Raw genomic sequence first — 21,013 nt, forward strand, 5'->3', positions numbered from 1 at the left:
TTGACAGAGAGAGAGAGAACACAGGCAGGGGGAGAGGGAGAGGGAGAAGTGGGCTTCCCGCTGAGCAGGGAGCCTGATGCAGGGCTCAATCTCAGGCCCTCAGGATCATGACCTGAGCCAAAGGCAGAGCCCAACAGCTGACCCACCTAAGCGCCCCTCTTCAATCTTTTTCTAAGGTAAGTTTATTTAATTTCCAAAATGCTAAGGCTAATCATAACACATTTTAGGCGTTGTTTTTTATATCATTCTTCTTCTTGTCGGCTATTTACTTCAGTGGGAAAGCATACAGGGCAAAGAAGGCTAAGGTTGAGGGTCAGAGCCCTTGATGAGCTTATTAAAGTCAGCTTTACTTTGACCCAGACTCACTTTCTAGTTTAGTACAAAAGAGAACAGGCAGGAAGGTGGTGAAGAGATCATTACGAATTCATTACCATTACTTGACCAAAACCGAACCAAAAAAGTAAGAGACAGGTACCTCATTTCAACTGAGGAAAAACTGAAGGAAACTGATACAGAGAGGTTAAGAATCCTGTTCTAACTATGTGACTCCGGGAAAAGATACGTGCTTAGTCTCCAAACCTATAAAAATGGGGATAATGATAAAATCTGTGACACATGAATATGGTTAAGAGTAAATGACTTAATATACATATTCAAGATAGTGCCAGGCATACAGTAAGTAGTCAAATGCTACTAGTTAAAAGAAAAAATTACTTCTATTAATAGTCTTCTAAAATGATTTAATTTTCATTTTATATACTATTAAAGTCTTTATATTCTCTTGAAACACTCCTCTTAAGCTATGATTCATGCCACATCATATCTGGACACTCAGTGGGCAGTATTATCTAGCCTGTTCATCTAGAGACAGCTGGTCCTTGCAAATAATTTCAGTTTTGAAAGACATACTACTCGATGCCCAGAGAATAAAGCATCGTACTTTTCTGAAAGTGCCAGCAGAATTTGAATGAACAGTGTATTTGAAGTCTCCTCTAAAAGGTAAACACCTCCAGCTATATATATATATAATGTTCTGCTAGTCCTAAACTCTCACATATTATTTTAAAAGATGCCCAGAAGGAAGTACTACTAAATTGCTTCCATGGCTTTCTGTAGTAGCTGATACTTCTTAGAGCTAACACTGAGGTCCACTCCCTGTTGGATTGGGCTGGGCCCTGAAGCAGTTTGTTCTAGGAATTAATGATTGAGTGATTTCAAGAGAAGATTGAAGGACTCAAAGGCTGCCTTTGCCTTTAGCTAGTTGTAAAACATTTGCAGCAGATCATGGCAACTTCTCAGAGCCAATCTTCAAACACATGTCAAACTTGCTTCTCAAGGGGAATTTTATTTTAACAGTACAAGGATTAGTTAGAACAGACAAAAATTCCACCCCACAGCAGACCTTTCCAACATATTTCAGGAGATGCTTGTTTCTGTCCAATTGATAAAATGGTTGATTATAAGCAATTATGCCTTCTGTGGCCATGAGCTTGATTTCTAACTCATTCCTAATGAGAGGAAAAAAATAATTGCCATTGCTTAAGGAAAGTGTCAGAAACAACTCTCTTTCTTCTCCTAATTCAAGTGGAGAGTTATATAACCCCTTTCTTTATACCAGTGGATTATTTCATTTGTTATGAACACCCCCAAATTCAGCAGAACCGGGCAGGGCCAGTAACACTGCCAGTCACTGTGTCAGTCAAAATCCTCTCTTCCATTTCTAAATGCACCCCCTCGTGACACATGCCTCCTACCGAATACCTTCTCTTAACCAAAAAAGCTCACAAAATGGTATTGAGGTTTCTAGGAAGGAAAACTTTCAATGTATTTAAAATCCTTCACATGGTAACACCATTATCACATTCTATCAGCCCAACAAATCAGAGTCCTCTTGCCTAGTGAAATGACTTGGTTTCTCTAAAACTTCCATCAAAGATAAGCTGACCAAGGAGGATGGTAAGTTTGTTTTTTTTTCGTAGGAAAAGGAAGATTTTTTTTAATGGGGAGAGAGGAAAGAGTGAAGAGATTTTTTTTCTTTTTTCTCTCACTAAGAGAAAATCTTAGTGAGGCTCCATGCCCAGTGTGTGAGCCTGACTTGGGGCTTGATTTCACAACCCTGAGACCATGACCTGAGCGGAAATCCAGAGCTGAACACCCAACAAACTGAGCCACCCAGGCACCCTTACGAAGAGGCTGTTTTTAGAGTTATCTAGCGTAAGACACCTACCACATCCAGAGGCCAAAAGATGTTTCCTGAGTAGAATACAGAAGTCTCTGGTCTCAAGGTAATAAATATTGTAATAAGTGAGAGTATCTACATACTCTCATAAATAAGTGAGAGTATGTAGATACTCAAATACTTTGTTTATTATTACCTTTTTTTTTCCCCCCAGATCACTGTGAATTCTAGAGACATGACATTTCTACTGTATAAACATCTGGCAAATCAAAGACAAACCGAATCAAATTATGCTTTGTAAACTAAACACTATGAAGCTAATCACTGCTTGGAAGTGTCCCTTGATTACATTTTGACCTTTATACTAATTGCTTGTTTAAATATTAGACAGCCCTTAGAAAGATTTTTGTTTGTGGAAATGCAATCAAATTTTAAATTATGAAGAGAAAGCCTTACCAAATAATTGATGACATAAAATCGGTCATATTCTCTGTTCTTAGGATTAATCCTCCGATGCTGTTTTTTCCTCATATGATCTTTAAGTGTATTTTTGTCCCTGAAGGTCTTCTCACAGTACAAGCACTGCAAACTAAAACAAAACAAAACAAAACAAAACAAACAAAAAAAACCCCACAAACACTGACATTACACAAGTCTCCTGGAGGGCCGCTGCAAAAGTCCGTTATTTTTAAGTCTTATGATTATTCATTTTAGGTCACAGAATCTTCAAGTGGGATACGACATCCCTGTCAGAACCTCTTTTACTTCATTCATTCAGCTTTGTGGGATGCAGGCTTGGTTTATTTTGTGGTTGGCTACACTGGCCAACTTGGCTATGCAGTCAAACTGTGACAAAGATAGCTAATACCCAAAAGTTACTTTGGTGTCTTCTAATAAAATTTTCTCTTCTAAAAATGAAAGTGTAGTTATGTTCTTCAAATAATTACAATGATAACTAGCATTGGTTGCCTCCACTGAGTACAACAAATTAGTCCACGATTTTGGCATATTCTCTGAGCTGATTTGCAGGGATTAATGCCTAGTTCCAGTACACACTAGCTGTGACACTTAGTCAAGTTACTTGCCTTCTCTACTGACATTCATTTTCTAACTAACCGTCTTTCTCAACCTAAATCTGACAGTGGATACTGCCTGTAACCTCCCCCTATCAGTCATTAGAGTTCTATTTTTTGGAGTCACACAGATAATGTCTAAGCTCCCATTTACATGAAAACTCTCAAGTGAGTGAAATCAGTTGTTTCAATTTTGAATTTTTTTGCCATCACTACTAAACACCCTTTGAACCATTTCTTGTGCCAGAGAAATAACTATTATTTTACAGCAAATAATTTATGGCATTAAAAAAAAGATCATGCTAATCTTGCTAGAAAGCACATCCGTTATTATTATATAAATGAAGGATCATTTAGTAAGAATGAAAGGACTTGTTTTAATGTAGTGTTGACATCAGAATCTGAACTCTGAACTTTTAATATTTCTTTCTCAATGTCATTGCTCTGAATGTTGTGTGCTGAGATCTCATTTGAAAAAAAAAATACAGGGGTACCTAGGTGGATCAGTTGGTTGGGTGTCTGACAATTGATTTTCGCTTGGGTCATGATATTGGTCATGGGATCAAGCCCTGTGTTGGGCTCCACATTTAGTGGGGAGTCTGGGAGTCTGTTTGATTTTCTCTCTCTCGCCTTCTGTTCCTCCCCTGCTTAAGCTCTCTCTCTAAAATTCAATAAATAAAAATTTTAAAAACGAAGGAAAAAAAAACCCAAAACTAGGTTTTGAGAGAAAAAATATTGGGTCCTCTCCTAGAGAGAAATGTTGATCAATTTCTGAAAACCATTTTAGTGACCTAGAGAATTTCCTTCCTTATTTTACAAGCTAAGCTCTAGATACCCACTAGATAGCCACAGTCACCAGAATATGAACTTAGGAAAAGTGGAGTGTTATGATATATAAATGTGAGTTGGTAAGTACTAAAAGGTAAAAAGAATGCACAGAGTACGTCTCACATAAAGCTGAGTAACAGAACATTTTGACAATATATTTACTACATATATGAAAAATTATACTGAAAAACAAATGAATTACCAACACAAAATTAAGAAATGTGGAGATACTAATGAGGAAGGGCACTTATGAAAATTCAAGGCGATTAATAATGTTCTATTTCTTTTTTTAAAAAAGGATTTATTGAGAGAGAGAAGAGGGAGAGGACATGTGCGCACACCCATGTGCATGCATGTGGGAGTGGGAGGGGCGGAGGGAGAGAGAATCTTAAGTAGACTTGACCCTGAGACCATGACCTGAGCCAAAATCAAGAGTTGGGATGCTTAACTGACTAAGCCACCCAAGAATCTCTGTTCTCTGTCTTACTAGATGGAGAGTATATGCTTCATACCCTATATAGCATATGTTACATGGTATGTACATTGTTTGGTATTTATGATACTTTTTAAAAAAACACAGTAAAAGACAATATGATTAGAGAAAAAGAAGGCTGTCATGCAAAATGTGAATGCCTCCAATAGGAGAAATGAAAAAATTCCATTTTATTAATCACTTCTATTAATTAATCATAAAAAAATCACAATAGACAATAAAAATAATTGCCAAGAGTCCAAAATTAAAATAGTTTCAGGTTGTGTTTCATGAAAAAAAATACTTACTTGTCCAGCTTTTTCTGTAATGTGCATAGAAATTCATTGCAGTTTACAATGTTGTCTGGCAATCCAATGTTGAAAGCATGTTCTCTGGCCATGTGGTTCAAAAGAACAGATCTAGGAAGAAATTTGAGCAATTTATATTATTTACAAGTCATCTAGAAACAAATCAGGTTAGGAATAGCAATTTTATAATGACAATGCTAATCAGAAGTACATGCAAAGGTTAAACACTAAAATATAAATTTGGGCTATGAAAGAGTCTTATGTTATAAAGTACTTAAGTACACATATAATCACAACAGTTCTTTAAAGTGAGTTAAAGTTCCATTATCTGCCAGTGGACAGGAATATACTCTATAGATGAATTGGGTTTCTGTCCTTTAAACTATTAAATAAACTGTGGTCTGTCTACGTTTCCAATTCATTATGGGAAGGAGGAAGAGACAACTGCCAAAGGGAAATACGTCCTGCTATGTACATCCTGGGATCACAGACATTTAGTCAGCCCACTATCAGACACAGACCTGGAACCCACAGTAAACACATCTAAGAATATGTAAGAGTTACCATAACCTGAATACACCATGACCAGTCTGTTGATTAGTTTATGCTGAAAAGGAAATTTTTGATTTTTCTAAGTTTTACATAGCAAAAATGCCTATGTGTAAAATATATTATCCTACTGAGTCTTTAGCATAACTTCATTTTTATTTTTATTTAAAATAAATAACTTTATTTTTATTTATTTTATTTTTATTTTTTAAAGTTTATTTATTTATTTATTTAAGTAATCGCTACACCTAACATGGGGCTTGAACTCAGGACCCCAAGATCCAGAGGTCCATGCTCCTCAGACTGAGCCAGCAAGGCACCCTCGTTATCATAATGTTAGTTCATAAAATGAAGGTGACAGTTTTGGGGAACTCATCAGTACACAAACCATTAATAGACTAGGCACAGTGACACATAATACAGTTTATCTAGCTTATTTAGACACTTATGGTAGCCCTCAAATCACTATTTTTTTAGGGTTATCATTTTTTTCCTTTAGAAAATAAAGCAACCAACCCCAAAAATGTTTGCTGATTTTTTTTTAACTATGTAGGAGTCCCATTTATTAATCTCATAGTTAACACACTCTTTTGGCTAACCACTTAGCTATTATCGATAACTATGAATAAAACTAGTATTTCATAAAGTACTTCATAGTGCCTTTTGGTGCAAATTCTCTCTATGCCAACTGCCCTAGAGAAGAATCAAATCTTCATTAGTGGTGTTTTAAACAAAAGCGCTGCAACCAAACCATTTTCTAAATTCAAATTAGTACCCTCTCCTCAATGTTTTTTAAGTAATAATGTCAGTTACTATGCTAGGCTTTTTTGTTAATACTGTAGACTGCCTTCTTTGAAGTGGGCAGAAAATGGTATTTTTCTGATTGTCCACTCTTATGTTGCCACTAAAACTATTCCCAGTTCCTAGAGGTTACAACTTCAGGACTTGTATTTAAGTCATGTACATTTATTTCTAAATATCAAATGCTGTATAATGAGAAATCCATCTGTCTTCGGTTCCTGGCACCGAGCTTCTAAAACCCTTGGAATTTCTCCTTGATAGGATTATCGTTGTTCTGCTGACAAGGCCACTCAACCCAAGACCCTTAGGTAGCTTCATAATGTGAGTTGGTCAAGGAAAAGACTAACCATGTGATTATAAGGCAGTGCTTTTGAGCCATCTGACTTCCAGAGAGGGGAGTGATCTGGAGATTAAGTTCAATGACTGAAACAATGCTCATATGATGAGGGCTTATTAAAAATTCTGGACACCAAAGCTCAGTGAAGATTCCTGGTTGGTGAATACTCTGATGTACTGGGTGAGTGATATGTCCTGATTCTTTCGCACAGAAGCTCTGAGTTCAGGAACCTCCCAAAACTTGCCCTACGTATCTCTTCACTTGGTTGCTCCTTTATAACAAAACTGCAGTCCTGAGTATACTCACTTTCCAGAGTTTTGTAAGTCATTCTGTAAATTACTAACTATGCAAATTACTGGTGAGAATCCTTGAATTTTTGGCCAGTTGGTCAACTGAACTTGTGGCTGGTAACTAAAATGGAGGCAGTCTGCTGGGCATGATGCTGCTTAACCTACAGAGCCTTATGCTAACCATGGGCAATTAGCTTTAGAATTGAATTATAATACGCCAGTTGGTTTTGAACCCAGTTGGGAGTAGTAAAGAATTATCAATACCCCAGTTTGTTTTTTTTTTAGATCTTTATTAGTTTTGATACTCAAAAGTGAAACATCAAAAACTGCTAAAGGTTTAGCGTTAACGCTATAGAAGGGTGTGTCTATCGTAGTTTGTTGTACATGGTCTTGCCTGTCAGCCAACTGAAAAAGTCCTACAACATTAAACACAAATTTATTTTTGGCATTTAAGAAAAAAAGAGGCCAACCAAGAAACAGATTCCGAACTACACAGAACACACTGATGTTACTGGAGAGGTGACAGGGATTAAGGAGGGTACTTGTAGTGATGAGCACTGGGTATTGGAGTATTGTATGTAAGTGATCACTAAATTCTACACCTGAAACTAATGATACACTGTAAGTTAACTAACTGGAAATTCAATAAATACTTGGAAAAAAATAAAAGAAAAAAAATGAAAAAATTATTCCCTTATTCTGCTTAGAGCAACTATAGTCCATCTTTAATGTTAAGCATATTAAAAAAAATTACTGCTGATATATAAAAAAGTCCTGAGCTAATCCACAGAACTTAATTTATATAACCATTACGAATGTTTTGATGTGTTTTCAGATGAAAAACAATAATACTTAAAGACATGGATAAGGGCAAACCTGTTCCCGAAAAATTCTTCATTGCAAAACATACAAATACCATGAAAATGGTTATCATTTCTTTCTTGCTGCTGTTGTTCCAGAATTTCTTTCTGTAAAGTAGAAACAGATATTTCATATTATTATTATTATTATTATTATTATTATTTTAAGATTTTATTTATTTATTTGACAGAAAGTAAGAGGGAGAGAGACAGCACAAGCAGGGGGAAAGGCGGGCAGAGGGAGAGGGAGAAGCAGCTCTCCGCCGAGCAGAGCCCAAAGTGGGGCTCGAACCCAAGACCCTGGGATCATGATCTGAGCTGAAGGCAGATTTTAACCAGCTGAGCCATCCAGCCATCCCTGATATTATCTTTAATAAATGTACAGTTAGCTAATGAAAAATGTTATAGTCTGAATGGGAGGAATCTGGGGAAGAAGCACAAAGGGAATATATGAATATTGACAATATTTCAAATTTCTCCATTTCTGTCCTTGTATCAAAACTCCAAGTCTATACTGTTAAATGCTGATAGAACACTCCATTTGGATAGCTTTGCAGGAAACTCAGAGTCACCTGGGTCTCATCATCCTTCCCTACCCTGGCTTTACTCCTGTTCTTATTAGTTAACTCCCATCCTCACCCTCTTTCCCAAACAAAAATATGGTAGGGTTTTTGATTTGCTCCTTTTGGTACCTCTCAGTTTAGTATGCAATCAAGTTCTGACAAATTTTTCACTTGAACTATCTTTTATATTGCTTTTCTCCACCATTCCCAATGCCATCGCCCTGAGTTCAGTTTTTGATCAGTCATGGGATTACAATAAATAAGTCTCCCAGAAGCTCTCCAGGATCTCAATCCTTTTTTCATCATATCCATCCTTCCTTTTGTTCTGAGGCAAACTCTTAAACATGGTTTTCCTACGCTATTATCTTGTTATTCTTCAACTCAAATAATTTTTTAAAAAAGTTTTATTTATTTATTCATGAGAGACAGACAGAAGCAGAGGGAGAAGGAGGCTTCCCATGGAGCAGGGAGCCCAATGAGGAACTTGATCCCAGGACCCCGGGATCACAACCTGAGTCCAAGGCAGAAGCTTAACCGAATGAGCCACCCAGCCGCCCCCAACTCAATAATTTTAAATATGCTTTTGTAACATTTGCTCCAATCAGGGTGGTTCTACACACCATCTCTCCTTGAGGTCATTTTATTCTTTGATTTTTTTCCTGTTATGCATCTTAACCTGTAACTTAAGATTCCCATTTCTATCATGATTTCCATTTCCAGATTGCTGTATGAGAGTTACAAGCTCTGGCTCTGAAACACTGAGTAGACTTGAATTTGAACTCTGGCACTCTGTGGTACTCAGTATTTAACTTTTTCAATCATCAGTTTTCTCATTTTTAAGATGAAAATGGAAATATTATCTCAGAGAATTGTTTATAGGATTAAATCAGATAATTTATGTACAGGGTTCAAATTGTGCATGGGTCATTAAATGTTGGATATTATTGTTAACCAGCCAATGTCAATTTCCACTGTTTATTACCATCATCTCTTTGTTAAATGTTTGCCTGCCTTGTCTTCTGAAGGGATATGAAAACTCTTTGGAGTAAAAATTAAGTCTTGGAGTATATACCCTGTGAAGAATATATAAATGTTGAGAATTATAAATTGTGGTAATTCATGATGCAGAATACATCTCAAAAAACTTTTAAAAGGGCTAAACATGAGTTGTTGTAAATTGTAACCTCTCATCTCTGATTAAAAATTAGATTTTTAGGGGGAAAAATTAAGTCTTTATGCTGTTCTTAGAATGGCATACAGCTTCTCTTATAACATGGAGCTCAAAATAGGAACTTTATAAAGTTTATTGGTGATTCTATGAATACTTATAGAGTAACATAAAAACGAGCTAATATCTAGAAGCTTAATAAATTCCATGTGGCATTTCTGGAAACGTATCACCAAACATCGAGAAATACTAATCCATTTGAAGAAAAAAAATTAAGAAGTTACCATGATAAAAATCAATTCCATGAACTGGTTCCATCTGTGATGGAATAATGAATATCATACTTACCCTTCCCCTGTAAACTACTATAAAATAACTTGCTTCATCTATTTTATCTGTTTTCAGACACTGGATAATGGACAGTGCAGGGCTGCAATCCATGAAAGAAGAAAATAATACACTGCCAGTTTTTTGCTGGGTGGTATTTTCCAAACTGCAATATAGGGAAGTGAAACCCAAATGAGATGTAGCTACCTCACTGGATGGAGGGGAAAAAAAAGAATGGAGTTCAGAACACGAAAGCGAGTGCACTCTGTGGGACAAGGTACTAGAGAGAAGAAGGCTGGAGAGAGGGAGCTCAAGAAACCTGTACCAGGATTTTTGGTCTTTGTCCAAATACTGAGCTGTACATGTACAAAGTAGGACTCTATAAGTCCTGACGGAGGAATTTCCAGGGGCTGTGAAGCTGAATGGAGATTCCAGAGGTTACAGCATTGGAATATATTGGAGTTCCGACATGCAGAATAAATAGACCTTGCTCAACAGTTTAGGCAAACAGCAAATATAAAAGAAACTCTTTAAATTTACGTGCTGGTAGCAAGTGGATAGATAAAAGCTAGAGAAATAAAAGAGCTAAGGTAGATGTATCAGACCATCTCAATTATTGCTTTTTGAGTTTAAGTGAACCTTGCAGCAAAACTGAAATGGATAGAAGTCAAATAAAAGAGGTATTGTTAAAGGAAACAACTTTTATAAACATGCCTGGTTTGACTAAAAAAAAAAAAAAAGAAAGAAAACACATTTCTGAGCTCTATAGCAACAACTTTGTTAGCAGGAAAAACAAAAACCCTAATAAAGCTTTTGATAAAGAACCCTATCACTACTGGTGCAGTAAGGCTGAGGCCGAACATGTACTTACTCTGCCTATTCCTGTTTTCAGTCCACAAGACTCAGTGCTCATTAAAAGTCACCATTCTGGCTCGTACTTCTCAAGCTTGTGATGATATAACCCAATCTGGCTAAAGAAAAATCTCACTCAACTTAGTATCTCCTTGGTTTTGGCTCAGCACAAACACAATAGATTTGTGAGTCTAAACCAGAGGGATACTAAGCCATTTAAGGTTTTCTTTGGCCAAATATAAGTTTTATCAACTGACCCTGAACTGCAAAACTCGAGTGGAAACATTAGAAACATAAATTGGTTCTTCTTAGGAGAGCCTAATTTACACTTTGGTATATTTGAGGCAGCATGGGATAGAATGGACAATAAGAAAAGTCACTGTAAAGGCAAGTAACTAAAACCAGGCTGTTCTGTTCTGGAGCCTCTCTCCTACAGTGATGGTGGGTACTGAGGACTCTCAGCTAAGTTCACCTGCACAACCGACAACCGTAATAAGAGATGAAGATTCCAGAATGCCCTTGTACTCTAGGCTCAGAGATGCACTAGCAGGTCCCATACAACTCCTTTAATTTTTATCCAAGTTCATTCCATTAAGATCTGCCTTTTGGCTCTGGCACAAACTCTCCTCCCACCCCCAACAAACTCTTTTTAAACTCCTTTCCAGACCTTTCTCCAAGGGGAGCTACTTAAACCATTTGTTGCTCTGCCTCTGCTTTCTGTTTATTTTATTTGCTTAAGACTTTTCTCATTTTCATATTAACAAGTCTAAAGGACTAGCTTTATTTGGATTCTCTGCTATTCCTAGACTTGATAATTTTAAAATAAGTCTTATGTAAATGAAATAAGCAGAAAGAAGATGGTTAATTAAGAAAAAATAGATTTTCTTTTCTCTTTCTTTCCTTTTTCTTTTGTAAAGCTTGGTATATGATTAGTTCTAGCATATACTTTAACTCACTTTCAAACAAAAAAGTATAATATTAACAGATAATCCACAGCAAGCATCACAAAGTTGTGCAAATCAAAGCCTACCAGCTCTGTGGTTTTATTTCTCTAAAAAAAAAAAACAAACAACAACAAAAAAAAACCAATCCCATGCTGGGTAGACATACTAGATTTTATTCACGGATTTCCAGAATAGAAGGATGAAGAGAATGTCACAGATGTTAATGTCTGAACTTCTCAAACTTATCTGATGAAATCAGAAAAAATTTTCATTGCAAAATAGGCTTGGATAAAGACCACAGTTATAAGAATATAAAATCAGCTTATGTATTAGGCAAAGAGTCATAATAACAAGCTGTATTTTTGTCTAATTGGTTTAAAATGTCAAGAATGGCAGGAAAGAGGTCAGTGCAGAGTCTTTCATCTTTATTCATAAACTGAAGGCAGAGGAAACATTAATGAAACAGCACATAGAGCAGATGGCCCTCAATAGTCAGAGGGGATTGACATATATAGGTAGAAAATGAAAATGTGAGTTAGGCTGAAAGTTACAAAAATCAGCCAATTTAGGAAAAAGCAATTTAGAAAAATCTCAATTCAGTTAAGTATTTGTGTACAGGAAAGCAGAAACTGATGCTTAGAATGACATAGCCAATGAGAAGTAAAACTAAGGCTGATGTTATTAATTATAGATACCAAAAATGTTCTCTAGATACTGACATTTCAGATTCACAACAGACTTTCCAGCTGAATGGCTGTATGAGTGACTAGGAGAGCAAACAGCACACTCCGAAGGTTCCTTCCAGATCCAGCCCCCGGGCCAGCAGCAGCAGCGCAGAACTGTGAGGCAATCCCAGTTTAGGAGCCCAGCTGAGCTCCTTCAACAGAGAACACAAAAATTGTCCCTAGTAAAGTCAGAGCAGTGGCCCAGAGCCTCCAAAGGAAGGCAGCAGGAGCTCCTAGTCCTCCTGCTTTCTACTTTCGGGACAATGGGTTATCTCTTAGGTCTTTGGGATTATTTCATTTATACTTCCACTTCGGCCCAATAGTTATTTCAGATTGCTATGAAACAATGTGGCACAGAAATGAGAGTAAAAGAAAGAATTAGGATGGACACATACCTTGAAGGTTAAAAAATAAAAATAACACACGCCTACATATGCACAAATTCAACCCTAAAGGTGGGCCCTAAATTTGGCTATCAGTTTTCTTAGAAAAGGGAAACCAAGCCAGCAGGGGTTTGTGCTGATTTTGTCCCTTATTCCTCAGAGGTAACCTCTATACCCTTGGCATTTCTTGAGTGGCTGGAGTGTCTCTCTTACTCAGGATGAGCCCTCTGACAGCACCTGACAGCTAATGTTAATGAGATAATTCAGGATGGAGGCTGCTATACCAGAAAGTCCCACCGCATGCTTAGCGGCTCAGGGCTTTGAGCCACATGCTATCAGCCTTACCTCAGAAAGAGGGAAGTGGTGGTTGAGTTCCGCTCTGTGGTCAATGACTCAATCAATCAGTCTTAATGAAATTTTGGTAAAAACCTGGATACCAAAGCTCAGGTAAGCTTTCCTAGTTGGGAATACTCGGTACTGTCACACACTGATGTGTCAGGAGGGCAACGGATCCCTGGAGATGATGGAAACTGTGCTTAGGACTTTGCCAGACCTTCCCCCCATGTATCTCTCCTGTTGCTTCTGATCTGTACCTATTTCTATAACAAAACTGTAGTCCTAAGTACAGTGCTTTCCTGAGTTCTTAGAGCTGTGGGGCAGTAGACCCCTCAATTTAACAAAGTAAAAGAACAGCCTTCCAAATAGAGCCAATAGCAGGTGCAAACATCAAGTGATGCTGGCAAGAGCTTGTGTCTGAGGCATGGAGACAGAGACATGGCCATGTGGCTGGATACGGTGACCAAAGTTGGGGAGAGAAACAGGCACCAGAGGGACAGAGACACAAATTATTTCCCCTTTGAGAAAAGGAAAAAAGAAAATAGCTTAAATTTTACAGAATTTTTAAAGGGTAAGTCCCTGGGAACCCTTGCCACAAAACGGTCCAGCTCTTTCTTTTCTACAGGTTTCCTTCAAGTTCTCAGGAGAAAGACCAGCAGTAGGGGAAAGAAATATGAACAACAGCCCATCACTGGTGAGCAGGCACAAAACCCACTTGAATCCTAGGACCCTTCTTCAGCATTCAAAGCAAAAGCCAGAAGCTGCTGGGGGAAGGATCCAAACCTTGCATTGCTACAAAGCATTGGTTTTTTGCTGCTAGGGAGAGGGCAAGAAATGCTGAGAAATAAAATATCAATCCTGAGTTCTTTCTGAGTGTACAACAGTGTTCAGTGGTATAAGAGCTGGATATGAAGACAGGCTCAGGAGACCCTAACCGGCAGTTTGCCAAGCAAGTTCTACAACACATTTTTTCTTAGAACACTGAAGCAAGTTATAGGCATGTATTCTGGTATTAAAGGATTTTAAATATTAAAAAAAATAATAAAGACATTTGAAATTTATGGAAAGAATGGTTATTCTTTCTAAAAGATGGAGTAGGTCTGGCCACAATCTGTTGGGATAACAGCAGGGGAAGGAGGCAGCAAAGGTCCAGGGTGCATTTATTTTTTACTTCTATGAGGGGTTACAAAAGATCATCCCCTCAAGAAAAGAGATGGTGGCATGAACATTTAGGAATATTTAGAGTTAAAACCTTGAAGAAGAATCAATCCTGGAACAGTTTAGAATTCAGATTTACTTAAGTTTTCAGCCATCAATATAAAGTCAGGGTAAAAAACAAAACAGTAAAACATCAACAAAATGGAAGTTTAAAAGAAAAGTAATAAATATTAAAAAGTACGTTAGTCAGATGCAGAAAAAGGTACTGTTGATATAAATGAGTCACAAAGTACTAGCTTTCTTTTGAAGAGACTTGGTTACAGTACCAGAACTCAGACTGCATACCAAATGGCAAAGCCCCCTAATACAGATGGAACACTGATCAGCCTTTTCTCTTTAAGAATATGAACATTTGCAGCTCTTACAGCCCTGGAGATTCTGGGCTGGCACTCCTTTGAGAAACTGACATCAAGTCATGGAGAATGGTACCTCAACTATCTTTGGTCATAAAAAGGAGACCACAGAAGTTTGTTTGCTATTTCCTGTTCCCCACACCCCCACTGCCCCAAAGGAGTAAATGAATTGAAATTGACACAGAGAAGGTTTTATATTGTTTTTTGGTGAAAACAGGTGACTTGGAACATTCCACCTGGCTAAAACAAATGCTATTTACTCAGCAAATATTTCCCATAGGTTAACTGAAGTTTTGGTATTATACTGGGCACTGTGAACTACACCTTCTTTTTGGTCATAATCTGGAATTCAGAATAGGTTTAAATCTTTCCCACTCACTGAGAAAAAAGTTCTTGTAAATTGATCAATGAATATTAAGGTTTTAATGTCTACTATATAGCTGATAGCTAAAGTTAATAATTCTCTACAGAAATCAATTCTTCCTAAGTCACTTCAGTCACTGGAATTACTCTTTAAAATGTCTTTATTGGGGCGCCTGGGTGGCTGAGTGGGTTAAGTTTTTGCCTTCGGCTCAGGTCATGATCTTAGGGTCCTGGGACTGAGCCCGCATCGGGCTCTCTGCTCAGCGGGGAGCCTGCTTCCTCCTTTTTCTCTGCCTACTTGTGATCTCTCTCTCTATCAAATAAATAAATAAAATTAAAAAAAAAAGTCTTTTTCTTCCAAAAGCATTTTCAAAGCATTGATTTATCTGCAGCTCCATTCTAGAGGCTTACTTCAGATAACAGCTTTTCTAAAAACTCTTTTCTTCCCCTTCGGAAAAGCCATGAGATTTTGGAGAACAGCCTTCCAAATAGAGCCAATAGCAGGTGCAAGCATCAAGTGATGCTGGCAAGAGCTTGTGTCTAAGGAATGGAGACAGAGACGTGGCCATGTGGCTGGATATGGTGACCAAAGTTGGGGAGAGAAACAGGCACCAGACCCTTTGGGATCCTGGTAAGAGCTCTGGATTTTTATTCTAAATAAATTTGAAAGTACTGGAAAATTTCATTTACTGGAGTTATATGAAACTGAATGAGTGAACATTATATAAACCATCGAAATGGTCTTCAAATCGTTTCAAAGTCAGGAAGGATAAAAAATAACACCATCCTTTCTTGTTCTTTCTGCCATTTCTCATATCTTCTTATAGTAAGCATGGTATTTTCATTTTGATCTCACTCAGAGTTATGGTGAAGGCTTATCACATCCTTTCTCTAACGTAAAAACTCAATATGAGGAAATTAAAGTATAGAAAGCTCAGTAAACTTCCACCAATTTAAGGAATGGAGAGCAAGTCTGATTAACAAAGTAAAATTGAAATGAATTAATTTTGTGTAAAGATACTGATGTAGTTTCAACCATATTCAGAACAGAACTTGCTGGCAACTTAGTTAAATATTTTAGAAGCCCTCTAGAGCAGGGGTTAAGTAAAAAGCTATGTATTCACCTAAGAATTCCTTTTTAAGTGTCTAAAAATGCTAGGTAGCCCCAGGAAAGACTAACCTGTCTGGCGGAACCTGATGACTTGGGCATTTTGAGTTCATGTTCGTAATATACCCATACAATATACTTAGTACACTTAAACAAAAACACAGATCCACATGTAGAGGCAGGAATAACTGTATTAAAGCAAGAATTATCAATGACACAATACCATTTCTTAAGATAAATCAGCATTTTATGAGAGCTGATAGGAAGTTAACTTTGGCAATAATAATAATATTAATAAACAAATGAGAAAAGACATGTCAATGGCTAAAGCAAGACAGTAAAACAAAAAGCCAGAGAGAAATTTCTTAACTGGTTTATGATATACTCCCACAAATCCACGAGGTTTGATGTGACTAATATTCCACCTTCTTAAAAGACATCAGCACCTCCCACCCCTTCTGAAACAGCAATGATAACAGAAACAACCATCTGCTTGCTACATAGGACAGAAAGCATTTTTCTTCTTGGAGTCGCAATGAGGTGGCTTTTTGAAGGGAAAGGAAGAGACAGAAGAGACAGAATTAACTAGTAGAGAAAAAAATTACATAAAAGTAACCATCAACAGGGAACAGACCATTACACTGAAAAAAAAAAAAAAAAGAAAAGCAGAGGGACAGAAGAAAAAGAACTGCAATAGTTAAACACATGAGAATTAGAAAAGTCTAATTTTCATCTGTACTGAAGATATGAGGGAATCTAGCCTAGGCAAGAAGAGGAGGATTTTAATAATGGAAAGGTGGCTACAGGAGACTGCAAAATGCCACCCTCTTATACTGTAAGAGGAGAGAGTATCCAGGGCATGGCTCAGTACAGTATAATCTCCCTGAGGAAGAATTTTTTTAGATAAACTCAAGATCAGATACACCCTTATGTTTCTTTAAAGATAGGGAAAACTCTGAAAACATATTATCTTCAAGTTTTAAAAGAAAATGTAAGCAGTTTAGGTCCAAAGAATTAAGAATTTACTACCTACCACTGACTTAAGGTAATAAAGTAAGAAATGGGATTTTTTTTTTTACATTTTATTTATTTATTTGACACAGAGAGAGAGATCACAAGTAGGCAGAGCGGCAGGCAGAGAGAGAGCCTTACATTTTCTTTACATTTCTCTGCTGAGCAGAGAGCCCGATGTGGGATTTGATCCCAGGACCCTGAGATCATGACCTGAGCCCAAGGCAGAGGCTTAACCCATTGAGCCACCCAGGCACCCGAAATTAGATTTTCTTAAAAAAATCTTGGCAGTAGATACAAAACACTATTACTTATTTACATATGTATCTATGTTCCCACTTATCCATTTTTATTCATTATAACAAAGGTCAATTTAGAAAATGTCTCTTTTGCTTATAGAAATAAGATCAGGGGCAGCTCCTGGGTGGCTCAGTGGGTTAAAGCCTCTGCCTTCAGCTCAGGTCATGATCTCAGGGACCTGGGATTAAGCCCTGTATTGGGCTCTCTGCTCAGCAGGGAGCCTGGTTCCTCCTCTCTCCCTCTCTGCCTGCTTCTCTGTCTACTTGTGATCTCTGTCAAATAAATAAAATCTTAAAAAAAAAAAAAAAGGAGTAAGATCGATCAAACTAAATAAAGGATCTTGGTACAACTGGAAAAAAGCATGGCGCACTGGGTTTGGGAAATAGCAGGAGTCTGAGATGCTTCCCTTATTATTTTATACAGTACATTAACTGTGGCCTTGAACACTTCTCCTAACAACCTTGACCTTGTTTTTTCCATTTAAACAGAAATAATTTAATTGTCTTACTGGTTTCATAGAGCCAATATGTATAAAAAATGGCATGTAAATTTTTAAGTTCTGTTAAAAGAGTTCAGAGTGGTAAACTTTAGGATTGAGTTTAGTATAGTTTCAGACTGGGTTTATATTTATTTGCTAAATAGAAACATTAATCTGAAGGCTAAAATTGCTCAGTGGTCATTTTAGCTAACTTGATCTCTACTGGTTGTTAATAATGTTATAGTTCAATGGGAAATATCATATTGTGTCTGGAAAGTTGTTCTAGATACAATCAGAAGGAGTATGCTACGAGGGTAGGAATTATGCCAGAAAGGTATACATGTAAACTGACTTTTTTGCTTTGAAGACACTAATAGAAAATAATTTAATCCTTTACTAAAAATCTCTAAAATATATAAAGAAAAGTGCCAGGAAGAAAAAAAATCTTAGTAGGAGAACCACAATTTCATTTTGTTGTTGTTTTGATTGTGTGTGGGGGGGAGGTGGAATATATAAAGTAGTATTAAAATCAAACATTTAAAAAAATTTTTTTTAAATTGTCATAAAATATTTATAGTTGTTATGAATGACTGCTTACGGTGATACGATAGTGATTTTTAAAAAAAGAGAAACTTCCATGCAGTTAAATGGATATCTCTCCTTATCCCAATTTAATGGAAATGACATCTTGTTACTGAGAGCTTATGAATGCCACATCTTTTCCCATGGGCCAACTGAAAAACAAGTGCTTTTTAATACTAAGGTATAATCCAGTGATTAAAGATGCCTGCCTTGTTATTTTATATCTCTTTTAACAATCGGGGAGATCTAAAAAAAAATCAGGGAGACCTGACTATACAGTTTTATAGACCCATCTCACCAATACTTGAGGATTAAATTTAAGTTAAACCTTTATGAAGAAGGTTCAGAGAAGATACAAAGTAAAGAGGACAATCCCAACCCTTAAGAGGCATTTATTCCAGCAAGGAAGATAGATTTCTGAATAACAGTAACTGAAAAGCCAAATAAAATAGCGTATTAAGAGAACTCTGAAGATGTTATTAATTCTGATAGGTGGCCTCTGGAAGCTTTTTTGGCAAATGTGGCATTTAAGCAATATCTTGAGGGGTATTTTATTTATACAGGTGGACTGGTGGGGCTGGCATTCCTGGTTGATGAAGCAGAGTCCTGAAAGTACCTAATGCAGTTGAGTAAATGTGAGACAAGTAGTGTTTTCACCAGACTGCATTCTCTACAAGGGCAGGGAGTATGGCCCATTTCATTCACTGCTAGAACGACAGCATTTAGAACACTGTCTGGTACAAGATAAATACTTATTAAATAAATGAATGAACTGAACACTGAGTAACTGAAAGATAAAAGACACTAGAAATGCAGGCTTAGCTCATAAAATCTTAAGAATATGTAGATGATAAAGAACACTGTGGGTTTTGGCAGAATAAAATGATCTGCTATATGTTTTAATATTAAAATATTAAATTATATTAATATTAAAATTCTGGAGGCAATGTCAATTGGAGAGGTGAGTCTACAGGCAAGGTAAGATAAAAGGCATGAAGATTACAAAGAAAAGTATGAAAATGGGATTCAGAAGTGGAACTGACAGGAGTTAAAGATAACCCTAGAAATCTCCAAATTGAGTGACCAGAAGAATGGTGGTACCATTACATAAGCAAACAGGCAAATCACAAATTTTAGTAGAGAAAGAAATAAGTTCAGTTTTAGGCACATTCAACTTAAGGTGTTGACTGGAAATCCATACGGAGATGTTTAGTATAAGGAAGGAGAGTTAGATTTGGGGTTTAGAGGTAAACCAAGATGAAAGCTGTAGATGAACTCAACCAACAGGTATTTATTCTGACTGCCTACTCCGCACCAGCACCAATATTTGAGCCATCAGTGTAGCGGTAATAGTTATGAGAGTGCACAGTCTAGATGAGGGAATGACCTTGAGAAACTTACACATACCCATTGAAGAGAAAAGGGGCTAAAGGACCACTGGAGGATATTAAGGTAGAATGATAAGATCAAGGAAACATGTTTGTTTGTTTCTTTATTTCAATAATTATTTTTAAAAAGATATTATTTATTATTTATTTGAAAGAGAGAGAGTGTGTGTGTGTGACAGGGGGAGTGACAGACTGAGAGGGAGAAGCAGATACCTGCTGAGCAGGGAGCCTGATGTGGGACTCAATCCCAGGACCCCGGGATCATGATCCCCTGAGCCAAAGGACAAAGGCATGACCTGACTAAGTCACCCAAGCACCCCCATTTTTATTTATTTTTAGAAAGATTTTCTTTCCTTTGAGTGTGGGGGGTTGGGGGGGGGGCGGGTGGGAAGGGACAGAGGGGGAGAGAGAGAATCCCTGAGCGTGGAGCCTGATGCAGGTCCTGAGATCATGACCGAAGCAAAAACTGGTCTGACGGTCCTTACCCAACTTACCCACCCAAGCACCCAAGGGAACATTTTAAAGAAGAAAGCTAAAGAAAAGAAGGCATACAAACTATTAAACTCTCAAGAATCTTTCCTAATCTGTAGTTTCCTTCTGAGCACAAATTAAAAAAAAAATCAAAGAAGTGTTAAGTAGGAATAAAGCTTTTCAGAAAGAAAACTGGAACACACACAAATCTCACAAATGTCACAAGGAACCAGTGAGGTCTACAAGAAAATGAAAAAAGAAATATGGTTCTAGCCTTAAATCTGCTATGGTAACCTGAAGTGAATTATTTAGACTCTATATACGTCCAACTACTCACATAGAAATAGGAATTTTTTTTAAAAAATGGAGTTTGGGGGAAATACCAACATGAACTTAGCAATATATTGAGTACTACTTAAGAACATTTAAAGACGTGGCAAAGTCTGGGGCGCCTGGGTGGCTCAGTGGGTTAAGCCTCTGCCTTTGGCTTGGGTCATGATCCCAGGGTCCTGGGATCGAGCCCCACATCGGGCTCTCTGTTCAGCGGGAAGCCTGCTTCTCCCTCTCTCTCTGCCTGCCTCTCTGCCTACTTGTGATCTATCTCTCTCTGTCAAATAAATAAATAAAATCTTAAAAAAAAAAAAAAAAGAAGTGGTAAAGTCAATTTGAACTCAAATCATACAGAAGTATTTAACTAAATGCTTTATTGAGAGTTTCAAATGAGAGAGTAAATATCAAAGAATATA

At 37.2% G+C, this 21,013-nt stretch overlaps 1 protein-coding gene across 3 annotated transcripts in view; it reads right to left on the reverse strand.

The window, feature by feature from the left end:
* ZNF277 (zinc finger protein 277) overlaps nt 1-21,013 on the reverse strand; it is a 108,760-nt gene that overhangs the window by 20,561 nt on the left and 67,186 nt on the right. For all 3 annotated transcript variants that reach the window (XM_046021214.1, XM_046021216.1, XM_046021215.1), the window contains 3 exons: nt 7,714-7,805; nt 4,861-4,971; nt 2,636-2,768 (listed from right to left, as the gene is read on the reverse strand). In XM_046021214.1, the coding sequence (XP_045877170.1) occupies nt 2,636-2,768; nt 4,861-4,971; nt 7,714-7,805 (336 nt within the window). The remainder of the gene's footprint in view (nt 1-2,635; nt 2,769-4,860; nt 4,972-7,713; nt 7,806-21,013) is intronic.

The sequence above is a fragment of the Meles meles genome, chromosome 10, assembly GCF_922984935.1.
Source record: "Meles meles chromosome 10, mMelMel3.1 paternal haplotype, whole genome shotgun sequence".
In the NCBI taxonomy this organism is placed as follows: Eukaryota; Metazoa; Chordata; class Mammalia; order Carnivora; family Mustelidae; genus Meles; species Meles meles.